Source organism: Coregonus clupeaformis, chromosome 18, assembly GCF_020615455.1.
Source record: "Coregonus clupeaformis isolate EN_2021a chromosome 18, ASM2061545v1, whole genome shotgun sequence".
In the NCBI taxonomy this organism is placed as follows: Eukaryota; Metazoa; Chordata; class Actinopteri; order Salmoniformes; family Salmonidae; genus Coregonus; species Coregonus clupeaformis.
Window position 1 is genome coordinate 27299722 of NC_059209.1, and position 13188 is coordinate 27312909.

The 13188-nt window shown below is 46.9% G+C and overlaps 1 protein-coding gene across 2 annotated transcripts in view; it reads left to right on the forward strand.

Moving 5' to 3' along the window:
• Window positions 1–252: 252 nt before the first annotated feature.
• Window positions 253–13188, forward strand: part of kat6a (K(lysine) acetyltransferase 6A) — a 31121-nt gene continuing 18185 nt past the window's right edge. For both annotated transcript variants that reach the window (XM_041835771.2, XM_045226833.1), the window contains exons 1-2: window positions 253–592; window positions 2547–3975. In XM_041835771.2, coding sequence (XP_041691705.2) covers window positions 3301–3975 — 675 coding nt within the window. In that variant the 5' untranslated portion in view covers window positions 253–592; window positions 2547–3300. The remainder of the gene's footprint in view (window positions 593–2546; window positions 3976–13188) is intronic.

The window sequence follows — 13188 nt, forward strand, 5'->3', positions numbered from 1 at the left end:
TTTATTTCAGGCACTGTATCTTTGCTGTTTCATTCTCCTGCTCTAACAGATAACTGAGCCGCTACAATAGATTGCAGAACCTACCCGGCTGTGTAGAGAGAGGGCTCTCGCTTTGATCTTTAAATACCCTCTCATTTAAAACCACACTCCGTTGCTTTGATTTTTCTCTCACGAGCCAGCTGTAAAATTAATACATTCAGACGTTCCCTAAATGACACTATCCGTGTGCGCGCGCGCCCAGTGGCGAAAGCAAGAACACCTTTCTATCCTTTTTTCTGCTCCACCATCTGTCCCTCCCTTTCTTCCATTTCATGTGTTCAAACGCTATCCACCCCTCACAGCTACAACTCCGTTGTCCCCCCTCTCCCCTTGCAGTGAGTTTTCCTGTCCACTCGGCTTTGCAGTTTGAACGATGCAGACGGTCCCTGGCCCCGACTGTTCCCCCCTCCCCCACTAGCTGAGCTGCTGTTTCACTCAAAGATGGCGTCAGCTTTGGAGCCTCTGGTCTCTGGCTGCATTTTTTGGCTTGTTGTTGTCTCGGATTCGAAGGATTTTTGGCACATTCTCCTCGGCAACTCGACACGAAATTCCGGTGAGTAGTGGCTAGTGGGGAGAGGATATTACAAGGTCTCCGAGCTTCCCTTTGAAACCCGAACTGGACCAGTCCTAGCTTTCTGGAAACCGCGAGAGGTAGAGGGAACGGGGTACGGGGAGATGAAGATCGCGAGGGGGGGTTGGAAGGAGGGAGGGGGGGTGAGCGAGCGAGTGAGTGAGTTGAGGCCTACTTCGCTCCAACGGCCTTGTCTTCACGGCACCGCAGTCCGCAGGCACTATGTGGGCGGGTGGGTGTTGCAGGAAGGAAGTAGGGAAAGGTAATGCATGCAGGAAGGAAGTAGGGAAAGGTGAGGGATAGGTAGCCGTAGGGACGCGTCTTGCGGGGAAATATTTTCACCCAGAGCCGAGGCGGAGAAGGAGGCCGAACGGCCATAGAACATATATTGTAACGTTGGAAAATTATCCACTATGAAGTCGTCATTTTGGCACTTTCCCGATAGCCGTTATGGCCATTTACAACTTACATTGTGCATTTGCAGTCCGCGATCTCATCGTGAATATTATCAATTACATTCTAAATTAGATTATTCCTTGTGATTGTTGCCTGTGTTATTGTTTGAAACCTCGGGCGTTGTAGGAATCTGTCATTGTTGATTGTGTCAAAGCACTGGTTTCCAGACAGCTAGCTAGCTACACGTTGTTACTGTTCTGAGCTATTTCGTTACTGCTAACAAGCAAATTAGCTATATCAGTTCGCGGGAAGGTTTGTAGCAACATAGCTAATTGCCTATCATATCAGTGAGAGTAAACAGAGGAGTAGGTTGAGAAAGTGAGACACTTGGCTATTGCTTGGATAGCTAGCTAACGTTAACTACTGTCAGTTAACTGTGCTAACACTACAGTAACACCAATCTGTTTTGAAATAAATGGCTAACGTTAACATAGTTAGCTAGCTACCAGTACCGAGACACATGTTTAGCCAGATAACGAACACCGCTAGCTACCTTAGGTCACAAAATGTGTTTTTTTTAACGATATATCTTAATCAGCTAATGCACAAATTTAATCCAAGATCATGTTTGTTGTGCATTGAATACAAAGCTATCTAACGTTAGCATGCTTGCTGATATCAAGGCACTGAAAACATGAGACATGGATAGCTGGTGTTCTGTTTATTTAGCTATTTCAGTTTATTTGCTTTGCTGTTCAAAGTGAGAACCATGTGGCTTGGCACAATTCTAATATCAAGAATTCAACAAGAATGTGTCCCGTTCGCCATAATCTGGGCTGTTGTGTTATGTATGACCTTTTAATCAATGTCTGTTTTCTTTCCCAATTCATGAGCCCATGTTGTGAAAATCTTAGCTATATAAAAATAATATACTATAACATGTAAATAAAGGAGGTAGATCTTTCTTCACTAGTGTTTACTCAGTTATGAGAGTTGCTCTGGTTTTGTGGTTTAAATAATCTGGATTTACACAAAAAGAGAGAACAGACTAAAGATCTGGCTACATTAGAGATCATCACAGTGGCTGATGTTAGTCTGGCACTGTCCTTCTGAGCTAACTGGGTGAAGGAAGATGATGTTTAGATCTGGGTATATGCCCTCTGCTCAGGGTTTTCTCTTCCCATCTTAAATGTTTTTGTCATGTTCAGTGTTAAAAAACGCTGCTCATGTCAGGTAATGTTGATCTACTTCAGGCAGCATGTATCCATCTCATACAAGATGTGTGCTATATAACTGTGTGTCTGTGTTTAGTGGCCAAGCATGACTTTGATTACATGATGCTGTTGTTTGAGGAGTGTCTTTGTACATGTGTCTTCTGAGGGTTACATTCAGTAGGCACAAAAGGAAGCAAATGTTTTGAAACGGCAGTATTACCTCAACTCTAATACGGTTTTGCCTGCAGAATGTTACCGTCTTGCTGCTGTTCCTCTTGCACACTGTTTCTCTGACCCTTCCGTGTGTGTGTCCTTTGTTTCTGCAGGGTGCGTTTCTTGCTGAAGTTTAATAGGCATGAAGGTGATCAGCCCTCGCTGCTCCTTGGGGTGAGATATCTGTCCCCTTCCAGACCTGAGAACAAGTGGATACCGCTGGAGAGAAGGAGAGAGGGAAGAGGAGTGGAGCCGCGCAGATGAAATACATTTACATCCTCCTGCAAAATAGTTTATTCCAATAATCTACAGAAAACGTTGTTTTTTCCCCGCTGTCCTGACACTACCCAAACACTACAACTGATCTTCAACTCAAGATGACGGTCAAGGTTTCCACATCACATTGAGAGCCTCTTATTTACATTGAGGGGAGACTGAATCATCAGGTTGTATCTGTTTGCCCCTCTGTCCTTTGCAACAGGCAGTAGTGGGAGAAACCTCAGTGTTATTGTTGTAGTGTGAGTGGGTCTACCACAGCTCCACAGAGTTAGTCTAGTACCTGCTAATCCACGACACTGCTCACCCCCAGGCTAACTGAACTTGCCGGGAGAGGGAAGTGGGTGGACCAGGCTTTATTGGGGGGGTTGGCGGGGGGGGGCCTATGCTATGGTGAGCTGTTCCCTGCCGTGCTGCTCAGGACCAGGCTCTGAGGGACTCTCTGTGCGGCCCCGGGACAAAGGATAGTCTTCGGACAGAGGGGCTAGGAGGAGGAGGAGGCGGCGTAGGCCGCGGGACTCTTACCCTTTGCCCGCTACGGGTGTGTTTGTGTGTGTGTGTGTGTCGTCATTGTGACCTCCAGCCGCAGTCATGGTGAAGCTGGCCAACCCGATGTACACCACCTGGATCCTGGAGGCCATCAAGAAGGTGAAGAAGCAGAAGCAGCGGCCGTCGGAGGAGAGGATATGCAACGCTGTGTCCATGTCCCACGGGCTGGACCGCAAGACTGTACTGGAACAGCTGGAGCTCAGTGTCAAGGATGGAACCATCCTCAAAGTCTCTAACAAGGGGCTCAACTCCTACAAGGATCCAGAGAACCCCGGCCGCCTGGCCTTCCCCAAGCCCCGCCTGGGCAGCGGTGGTGGGGGAGGAGTAGGTGGAGGGGGTGGTCATCATGGGCATGTGGGCCACGGCGGGAGCCACCATCGCTCTGGGAAGAAACCAGGGCTGGACTGGAACAAGCTGATCAAGCGTTCCCTGGAGGGGCTCCATGAGCCAGGGGGCTCCACCCTAAAGAGTGTTGAGCGCTTCCTCAAATGCCAGGGGGACGTGGCGGCCTACCTGTCTGGCAGTGGCTCCATGGGGCCTGGGCTGTTCCACCAGCAGCTGAGGGTGGCACTAAAGCGGGCGTGTGCCCACGGCAGGGTGGCCAAGAACGGGCCGCTCTTCCACCTCATCAGCCGCAGCTCCCAGTTGGACGGGACGGGCACCGTGGCGCTGGACTCCCTGCCACCTGTCCGCCTGCTGCCACACGAGAAGGACAAGGTAAGCCACACACCATACCATACATGCACCTACATTCTCTTTCTCAAATATAAACACAATGTAATGTCTCTGTAAACCTACAGTGTAAGTGTAAAGGGTTAACTGTTAAAAGAGCAATCCGTAATTTCTTTGTCTCCTGTGGCAGTGGAAAGAATAATAAGTGGTAATTAATTACATTTCTATAGCGCTTTTTATTAAAATCTCAAAGTGCTTCAAAAGCAAAAAAAACAAACAAGCGATACATCATGAGTAGCCTAGCCATAGTTAGGTCAACCAATAGAGGCCAAGTCTTTGAGTGCATGCATCCTCTAAAGATGGAGAGGGACAGTTCATGGCTTGATCAGAGGAAGGTAGTCAGGCAGATGGTTGAAGTCTAGTGACGATCATGTAGAAGTAAACAAACAATGAAGGCTGAAGGCAGCACACGACCACCACACAATCAATGTTAGCAGAGCTAGAATGATCTTTTGAAAAGTGTTTTCCCATGTGGTTGTAGGGCTGCCAGGGAAGACGTAATGCCAAAAAGGGAACTTTATCACATGCAATTAGTAGACAGGTCGGACAGCCATGCAGTAGAGTTTGGCAAGCCACAATGTCAAACCTTGAACTGAGTTTCATTTTGAACCAGTCCGTGCACAGTATACAAACAAAATCCCTCTCACTCCTTCCAGGGCATTAACTTACACATTTATTGCACAGTGTGGTTTGATTGATAATGTCTTTGTTGGAGTGAGTGTTGTCAAATGCAGGGCTCTACAGTGCAACCATTATACTCGCATATGCAACTAAATATTTTGCTGTGTGAATTGACATTATTCGGCAGCGCGTCTAGAAAAATTAAGTATTCTAGCTTTAATATGTAAAATATTTTTCCTTGTGTTCCTAAATGTTTGTGTCTGCCTGCATTTTTCAACTTAGGTGCACACGCGTTCCTTGTAAAAAAAAAAAGGTCAGTGTAGAGCACTTAAATGGTTTAATCATTTTCAAGATTGGCTTGTGAATATAAGCAGGGGACGTAGCTGACAAAGAGATCTAAGCTGTGTTGCATGTCTTTGTGTGATTTACATGACTGACCTAAAGCAACACGTTTTAGCCAAATTGGCCTTTGACCAGCAGACAGACAGTTGGAGAGCTGTGAAAGAGAAACCCTAGGTAGAACAGGTCAGTCCACAGGTCAGAGTAGCACCATGGGGGAGACGACCAGCGTAGCATCGCTGTGGCAGTCAGTGTGTCCATTTGACCCGTGTGTGTGTTCGGAGCCCTGGCTTGGGGACAGAGTACCAGGGTTTTCAGTGTCTCTTTCAGGGTGCCGGGTCTGGGTGTAGTGGTGGTGTGTACTCCAGGAGGCAGCAGGGTGAGCGGAGCGCTGTACCAAGCGGTGAGCTTAGTGCTCTGTGGGCAGCTGCCAAGGGCAAGTGCTGCTCTCCAGCCCTCTGTCTCAGGCCTGCAGTAGGAGGAGAAAGAGAGGAAAAAGAAGGAGGAGGAGGAGAGGGAAGAGTCACGTGGCGCCCAGTGAGTGTCCTGCCAGGACGAGAGAGAGACTGGTGACCAGCTGCAGGGCTGCTCCCTGTCGGGAGATGGAAGGGAGGTGATGGGAGGGAGGGAGGATGGGATGGGGGGAGAGAGAGAAAGAGAGAGAGATCCTTCCAGCCAGACTGTTGTGACTGGGTGAGTAGTACATCTCTACTCTACTCTTCTCTGCCGTACAAGGGGGCTTGTCTTGTGAGGCTTTCCATTCATACTGCAGGGGTGTGTCCCAAATGTCACCCTATTCCCTACATAGTGCACTACTTTTGATCAGAGACCTAAGGGCCCTGGTCAAAAGTAGTGCACTATATAGGGAATAGGGTGCCATTTGGGACATACACTAGGATAAGCACTGCTGAGTGGTGGGAGCAGCCAGGAGTCACATGCTTGCCTGGCTGGCTGACTGACTGACCGGCTGGAGGGTTGGGTATGTAGGCTAACACACTACTGGCCCAGATGGCCACCACTTAAAGGGATAATCCACCCCCAGAAATAAAAAATATGAAACTACTGTCATTTGGTGAAAGCCTATGTTCAGTGGGTAAAATAAAAACATTCCCCATGATTTAACTTTTATGTGGTCCATATGTAAAATCAGGAAATCGAGTAGGAATGCATCATAGCTACTGTACATGGTTCTCCTCACTGGAGATAGGGGATAACACACTATCACATTTCATAATGCTTTTAAAACAATTACCTGCGCTCCAGATCACCAAATCAGCCAATAGATGGTATGGGCATACTAGTCTAGAACACATCCATTTAAATCGTCATGACAAAGTATATATTTTGCTTAGATGTGCTCAATCTAAACAGTGTACCCAATGATTAAATTCAGTTTCTCTTTCAAATACCATCTCGCAATGCGTCTTGTGGGCCATTGTTGCCATAGCAATGTACTCTGCACTCTGGGCAGAGAGGAACTGCAAGTTGAACTTGGTGAGACTCTTAAATTTATAGTGCAGTTTGTTTAGGAGATTTTACAGGTAGCTAGCTACTGTACTTCACATGCTGATATTGACTTTGGTATTATTGTGTGTAGCTACGTTTGTTGGTAGCTGCCATTGCATTAGCGATTTTGTAGTCGACTTGAGCTGCAACCGATTTTCACATGAACCTTGTTCTAACTACAAAATGAAACATTTGTTCACCAAAAATATTGTTTTCACATATTAGTGTTAGTGATGGGGGGGGGTGCGATACAGTTTTAAATAAGTATTCAGACCCTTTATTCAGTACTTTGTTGAAGCACCTTTGGCAGCGGTTACGGCCTTGAGTCTTCTTCGGTATGACGCTACAATACGCTTGGCACACCTGTATTTGGGGAGTTTCTCCCATTCCTCTCTGCAGATCCTCTCAAGCTATGTCAGGTTGGATGGGGAGCGTCGCTGCACAGATATTTTCAGGTCTCTCCAGAGATGTTAGATCGGGTTCAAGTCCGGGCTCTGGCTGGGCCACTCAAGGACATTCAGAAACTTGTCCCGAAGCCACTCCTGCGTTGTCTTGGCTGTGTGCTTAGGGTCGTTGTCCTGTTGGAAGGTGAACCTTTGCCCCAGTCTGAGGTCCTCTGCGCTCTGGAGCAGGTTTTCATCAAGGATCTCTCTGCACTTGTCTCTGTTTATCTTTCCCTCGATCCTGACTAGTCTCCCAGTCCCTGCTGCTGAAAAACATCCCCACAGCATGATGCTGCCACCACCATGCTTCACCGTAGGGATGGTGCCAGGATTCATCCAGACGTGACGCTTGGCATTCAGGCCAAAGAGTTCAGTCTTGATTTCATCAGACCAGAGAATGTTGTTTCTCATGGTCTGAGAGTCCTTTAGGTGCCTTTTGGCAAACTCCAAGCGGGCTGTCATGTGCCTTTTTACTGAGGAGTGGCTTCCCTCTGGCCACTTTATCATAAAGGCTTGATTTGGTGGAGTGCTGCAAAGATGGTTGTCCTTCTGGAAGGTTCTCCCATCTCCACAGAGGAACTGGAGCTCTGTCAGAGTGACCATCGGGTTCTTGGTCACCTCCCTGACCAAGGCCCTTCTCCCCCAATTGCTCAGTTTGGCAGGGCGGCCAGCTCTAGCAAGAGTCTTGGTGGTTCCAAACGTCTTCCATTTAAGAATGATGGAGGCTACGGTTTTCTTGGAGATCTTCAATGCTGTAGACATTTTTTGGTACCCGTCCCCAGATCTGTGCCTCGGCACAATCCTGTCTCTGAGCTCTATGTACAATTCTTTCGAACTCATGGCTTGGTTTTTGCTCTTACATGCACTGTCAACTGGGACCTTATATAGACAGGTGTGTGCCTTTCCAAATCATGTCCAATCAATTGAATTTACCACAGGTGGACTCCAATCAAGTTGTAGAAACATCTCAAGGATGAACAATGGAAGCAGGATGCTCCTGACCTCAATTTGAGTCTCATAGCAAAGGGTCTGAATACTTACGTAAATAAGGTATTTATGTTTTGTATTTTTCATACATTTGCAAACATTTCTAAACCTGTTTTCGCTATGTCATTATGGGGTATTGTGTGTAGATTGATGAGGATTTTTTATTTAATCCATTTAAGAATAAGGCTGTAACGTAACAATATGTGGAAAAAGGAATGGGTCTCAATACTTTCCAAATGCACTGTACAAACGACATCACACAAACGTCAACTACATCACACCTGCCCAGACCCACGGCGCCTGCATCTCTCTCCGCCACATGGCCTCAAACTGCACCATTTTGTTTCTCTCCGTTGCCCACGCAATTTCAACATTTAGATAATAAAGCATTTGAACTTTTCGTTGTGTTAACGACAGTGGATTGGTTGATTTTCCAGTTAAGTATACGTTTTGTCAAGATGATTGATGAAAACAGTGTCTCACTGCACCCCCATATGCCATGTCTTAGAATATGCAGACAGACGGATTAAAAGTACATTTACATTGTAATACTTCTGACAGCCAACTTTTATAACTCGGCCCAGCACTTTTATTTCCATGACTGATCAAAACTAATTTTCTCATGGCTTTCTTGGCCTTCTGCAGCAGACATATGGTGAGCAATATGTTTGGAACATCGAATCTCAATAAAATCACAGTATCGAAAGCTCAATACATATAGAATGGTGAGAATCGCAATACATATTGTATTGGCACCTAAGTATTGTGATATCATATCGTGAGGTCCCTGGCAATTCCCAGTCCTAATTAGTGTTATTTAACATTGTTAATCGTAGGAATTAGTGGTGTGAATTATCCTTTTAAGACGGTGATCCCTCTTTGACTTAGTTCAATGCCGTTCATAGTGAGTAAACAGGCTCATTCGTAGTAGTGTAGTGGTGTTCATTTGTTGTTTGGAGGCGTTGCATGGTGAACTCTGGGTGTACTGCTACTAAAGCAGCTTCCTTGCTGGCTGGGAGTTATTTGAATGTTTCTCTTTGGCATTCAGGCAACCTCCAGACCAGACAGCTCTGTTCCTCTTATGCTGCTATTTGCAGTATTAAAGTAGCTGCCTCACCATGTCTCTGCCATAGAGCCTCTCTCAGCCTCCTGTCCTCTAGCAAGCCCCACTGTGTTTATGTGTGTGTGTGTGTGACTGGTGGGGTGTGACGCTCACGCTTCCCTCTTCCCTCTCTCTCTCTCACTCAGGCAAAGGCTCATCAGTGCCATATTGGCTTCATGATTGCTAGTGGTTGTGATTTAGAAAGGGAGCGGTGGGTGAGGGGAGAGGTGGAAGGGGAGGGGGGGAAAAAAGCAAAACAAATGGACAAGCACCGGCTTTGACCCCATTGCAGGGGAGATTTGTGTACTCGACACCGAATGACTGTGTCACACAGCTCCATTCAAACATTACTGCAGACCCACTCTCTCCCCCTAACAGGGGGTCACTACTGGGCCATATTGGGGGAGGCAAGGGGGGTGTGGAGTCATACAAGGGTCACAGATGTATAGATAGCAAACCTCATTGCTTTTCCTGAGCTTTTTCCTGAGCTGAGCCACCCGGAGCCAGCCGTAGTTATGAGCCTAGTGGGCCATTAGGAGGCTAGGGGATGGGGACGGGGATAGGATGGGTATTGTTGTGGCGTCGGGGAGGTGAGGTGAAGAGCGATCGTGGCCCTGTGCTTGCCCTTTTCACAGCAGCTGGACCCGGGTGAAGCAGAGTTCTCCTCACTGATGTTGCTGTGTCAGGGGAGGGATGTGTGAAAATATTAGCAACTGAACTGCTTGGATTGGGGTGACCGTGTAGTGTTCTCACTGACCTGATTAGTTCTGTTCAGTGTTCTAGCAGGTTGGTTGTCTGCTTATGAATGAGTTGTAGGCCTAATTGGAACCTAATTGTATTTTTATCCCGGTCACTTTCAAACCGTAATGGCATACGCATGTACCGCTCGCCCTGTGTAGGCTAGTTACTGAAACTTCTCACATAGATATTAGCTCCCCCTCGCCTTTTAGCTAACATTACAACCCTCTAGTGTTTTTTTATATTTTTTATCTGCTAAGTAAAGGCATAATAATAATAATAATATGCCATTTAGCAGACACTTTTATCCAAAGCGACTTACAGTCATGCGTGCATACATTTTTTCTTTTTGTGTATGGGGTCCCGGGGATCGAACCCACTACCTTGGCGTTACAAGCGCCGTGCTCTACCAGCTGAGCTACAGAGGACGCTACACAGGACATAAATACAACATACCAGTAAACAAGGATTATGTGCCTTGGGTCAGTGCAGTCTCCCCCACCACTGCATCATCAGTGCAGTCTCCCCCACCACTGCATCATCAGTGCAGTCTCCCCCACCACTGCATCATCAGTGCAGTCTCCCCCACCACTGCATCATCAGTGCACTCCCCCACCACTGCATTATCAGTGCAGTCTCCCCCCACCACTGCATTATCAGTGCAGTCTCCCCCACCACTGCATCATCAGTGCAGTCTCCCCCACCACTGCATCATCAGTGCAGTCTCCCCCACCACTGCATCATCAGTGCAGTCTCCCCCACCACTGCATCATCAGTGCAGTCTCCCCCACCACTGCATCATCAGTGCAGTCTCCCCCCACCACTGCATCATCAGTGCAGTCTCCCCCCACCACTGCATCATCAGTGCAGTCTCCCCCACCACTGCATCATCAGTGCAGTCTCCCCCACCACTGCATCATCAGTGCAGTCTCCCCCACCACTGCATCATCAGTGCAGTCTCCCCTACCACTGCATCATCAGTGCAGTCTCCCCCACCACTGCATCATCTGCTCTGTGTGTGTCTGCAGTGTCTCTGTGACCGTAGAGAGGCGCTGGCCAGGTTAGAGAGGTGTCTGGACGGAGGAGTGAGACATTTATCTCAGTAGTGGACAGTGGACACCACTGGGGTCCAGAGAGAGGGCCATATCCCAGAGTCATGATGACAATGTCTTTGAAGCCCGTTGAGTATCAGGTTTGCAGTAGAGAGAGCAGATATCTGTTAGCAGTCTGCTAAACCAATGGATCAAGTAGGGTTTAGGAAAGTATTGACGGACAATACAGGGCTGATTATTTGTTAGTAGACTAAACCATCTTATAGTGAAGTGTGGAGTCTGGGAAAGTTCAGGTAGATTTGAATTGGTGGCAGCTATTGTTTACATTTAACCCAATGCATCACCTGGAGTCATTAGATAGGAGACATCATTTGAATTTGCTTCTACTCTGTGCTCAAAGGCCTCGTCCATTGACCTATACTTCACTCAGGTTATGGACGTATTCAGCCTACGCTTGGCCTTTTAAATAGGGCTGTATTGTGAACAGGTTGCTAATGTTGGTGTGTCACTAATGAAATCTAACAGAGCTCATATTTCACTGGCCAGGTGTTCCCATTTGCCCTAGTGACACCAGAGGTGTATGAGTCACACACACACCACACACCGAGACATAGACAGTATCTGGACAGTAGTCTGGTGGATTGCCATTATCAGGCTGACTGGGGTTAAAGTGGCTACGGAGGGAGAGAGTGATGAAAATGATTGTTGGCGTAGAATGACTGCAGGGCTATGTAGAACCATAACCCAGCAAATGGGGCCAATGTGTTCTACATCTGGGAAGTCTTTAGCTGGCACACACACAGCCAACTTGTACCTTTTTGATACAGTGATTACTGATTCAGCCTTGTTACCTCTTTAACCTCCCTACTGTACGATGCTTCACTGCTTCTAACAGCTAGACCGGCAGGAAGCACGTCTATTTGAACTGAAACCCCAACGCATGTAATAATAAGGTCATTTAGGTAATGCTATTATACAAATGGATTTACAGCCAGTAATACAGCTATTCAGGATATGTGGTCCACTGGCCCATGCAGGAGTCAAACCCACTGCTCGGGTGTTCCTAACACCATTCTCCAACCATTTGAGCCATCGGAAGATGTATATCTAGCTCCACCCCCTATGTTAAGTCATCCACTCCCACTCCATATTCCTGCTATGGCCTGGAGGTCATGTGTTTTGTGTGTGTTCCTCGTGACGAAAGTGTGCGAGCGGCCGAGCGTGTGCTGCGGAGCGAGCGGCCTGTAACGGTGATCAATGAGGTTGTGGTGAGGGGGCTGGGTCTGTATTGGGGAGGGGGGGGCAGCCCAGCGCTGCCTGGTGGTTGGATGGTAAAATGGGTTTCACATGTTAATGAGAACCTTGACTTGAGAGGAGACAAGGACAACAGGGCATCTTTTCCCTCTTTCTCTCTCCCTCTCTCTTTCTCTCTCTCCCTCTCTCTTTCTCTCTCTCTCCCTCTCTCTTTCTCTCTCCCTCTCTCTTTCTCTCTCTTATCCTATTTCCCCCCCTCCTTACATCCTTATCCTTTCGTCCTCTTCATTGTTCTCTCTTTCATTCTCCTCCTCTGTCCTCTCTCATTCACTTGTCCCTTCTCTATTACACCCAGTGCCATTGCAAATGGACAAGGAGAAACAAGGCCACTCTCACAGCGCGTCTCTCAGCTAGTGTATTGTACACCAGCGATTCTCAACTGGTGGGTCGCGACCCAAATTTGGGTCGCAGGAGGTTTTGAATGGTTCGCGATTTATCTTAAACGTCTAAAACCAGGTAGAAAGTGTGTAGAAATGATAATGAACCTATATATATTTTTTATATTTCATGGAGTTTTAAAAAACATCTTCAATCACAGTATTTTCAATATAGAATTATTAGCAGCGCTATTTAGCGGATTTGGTTGATTTTGTGGTCTCAAACCAGTGAGCTTAACATTCTGCATCAACAATATTGGCTAAATTAAATTATTGACAATTAAAATGGTGGGACTGTTGTTCCCTTATCATATAATTGGTACATTTACTATCAATACAGCATTAAACATAGTTTTTCAGATTGCATTTTGGCAACAAAAAAAATCGCTATGCGAATATTGGATCGCAACTGAGACAACCTATTTCAAGGTACCGTAGCATGAGCTAGTGTATCTTTCATAATGGGACGTGGAAAATCTAGGCCTGTGCTATAAATCCTTATTAACTAGGCTCTGTTTTTGCTCAAGTGTTGGCCTTAGTAAGACAGAGGGCTAGATGTCAGGACAGAGTAGGGATAGGGTTACTCTCCCTGTCTGTCTCCATTTAAAGGGCCTGAGCCCTCTCTCTAACCTGAAGGACATGTTTTGGTCTGGACTCTGTCTGTTCAAGCATGTAGAGATTACGCTGCTGTTGTGTTGACATGGTGAGATGAGTTATAG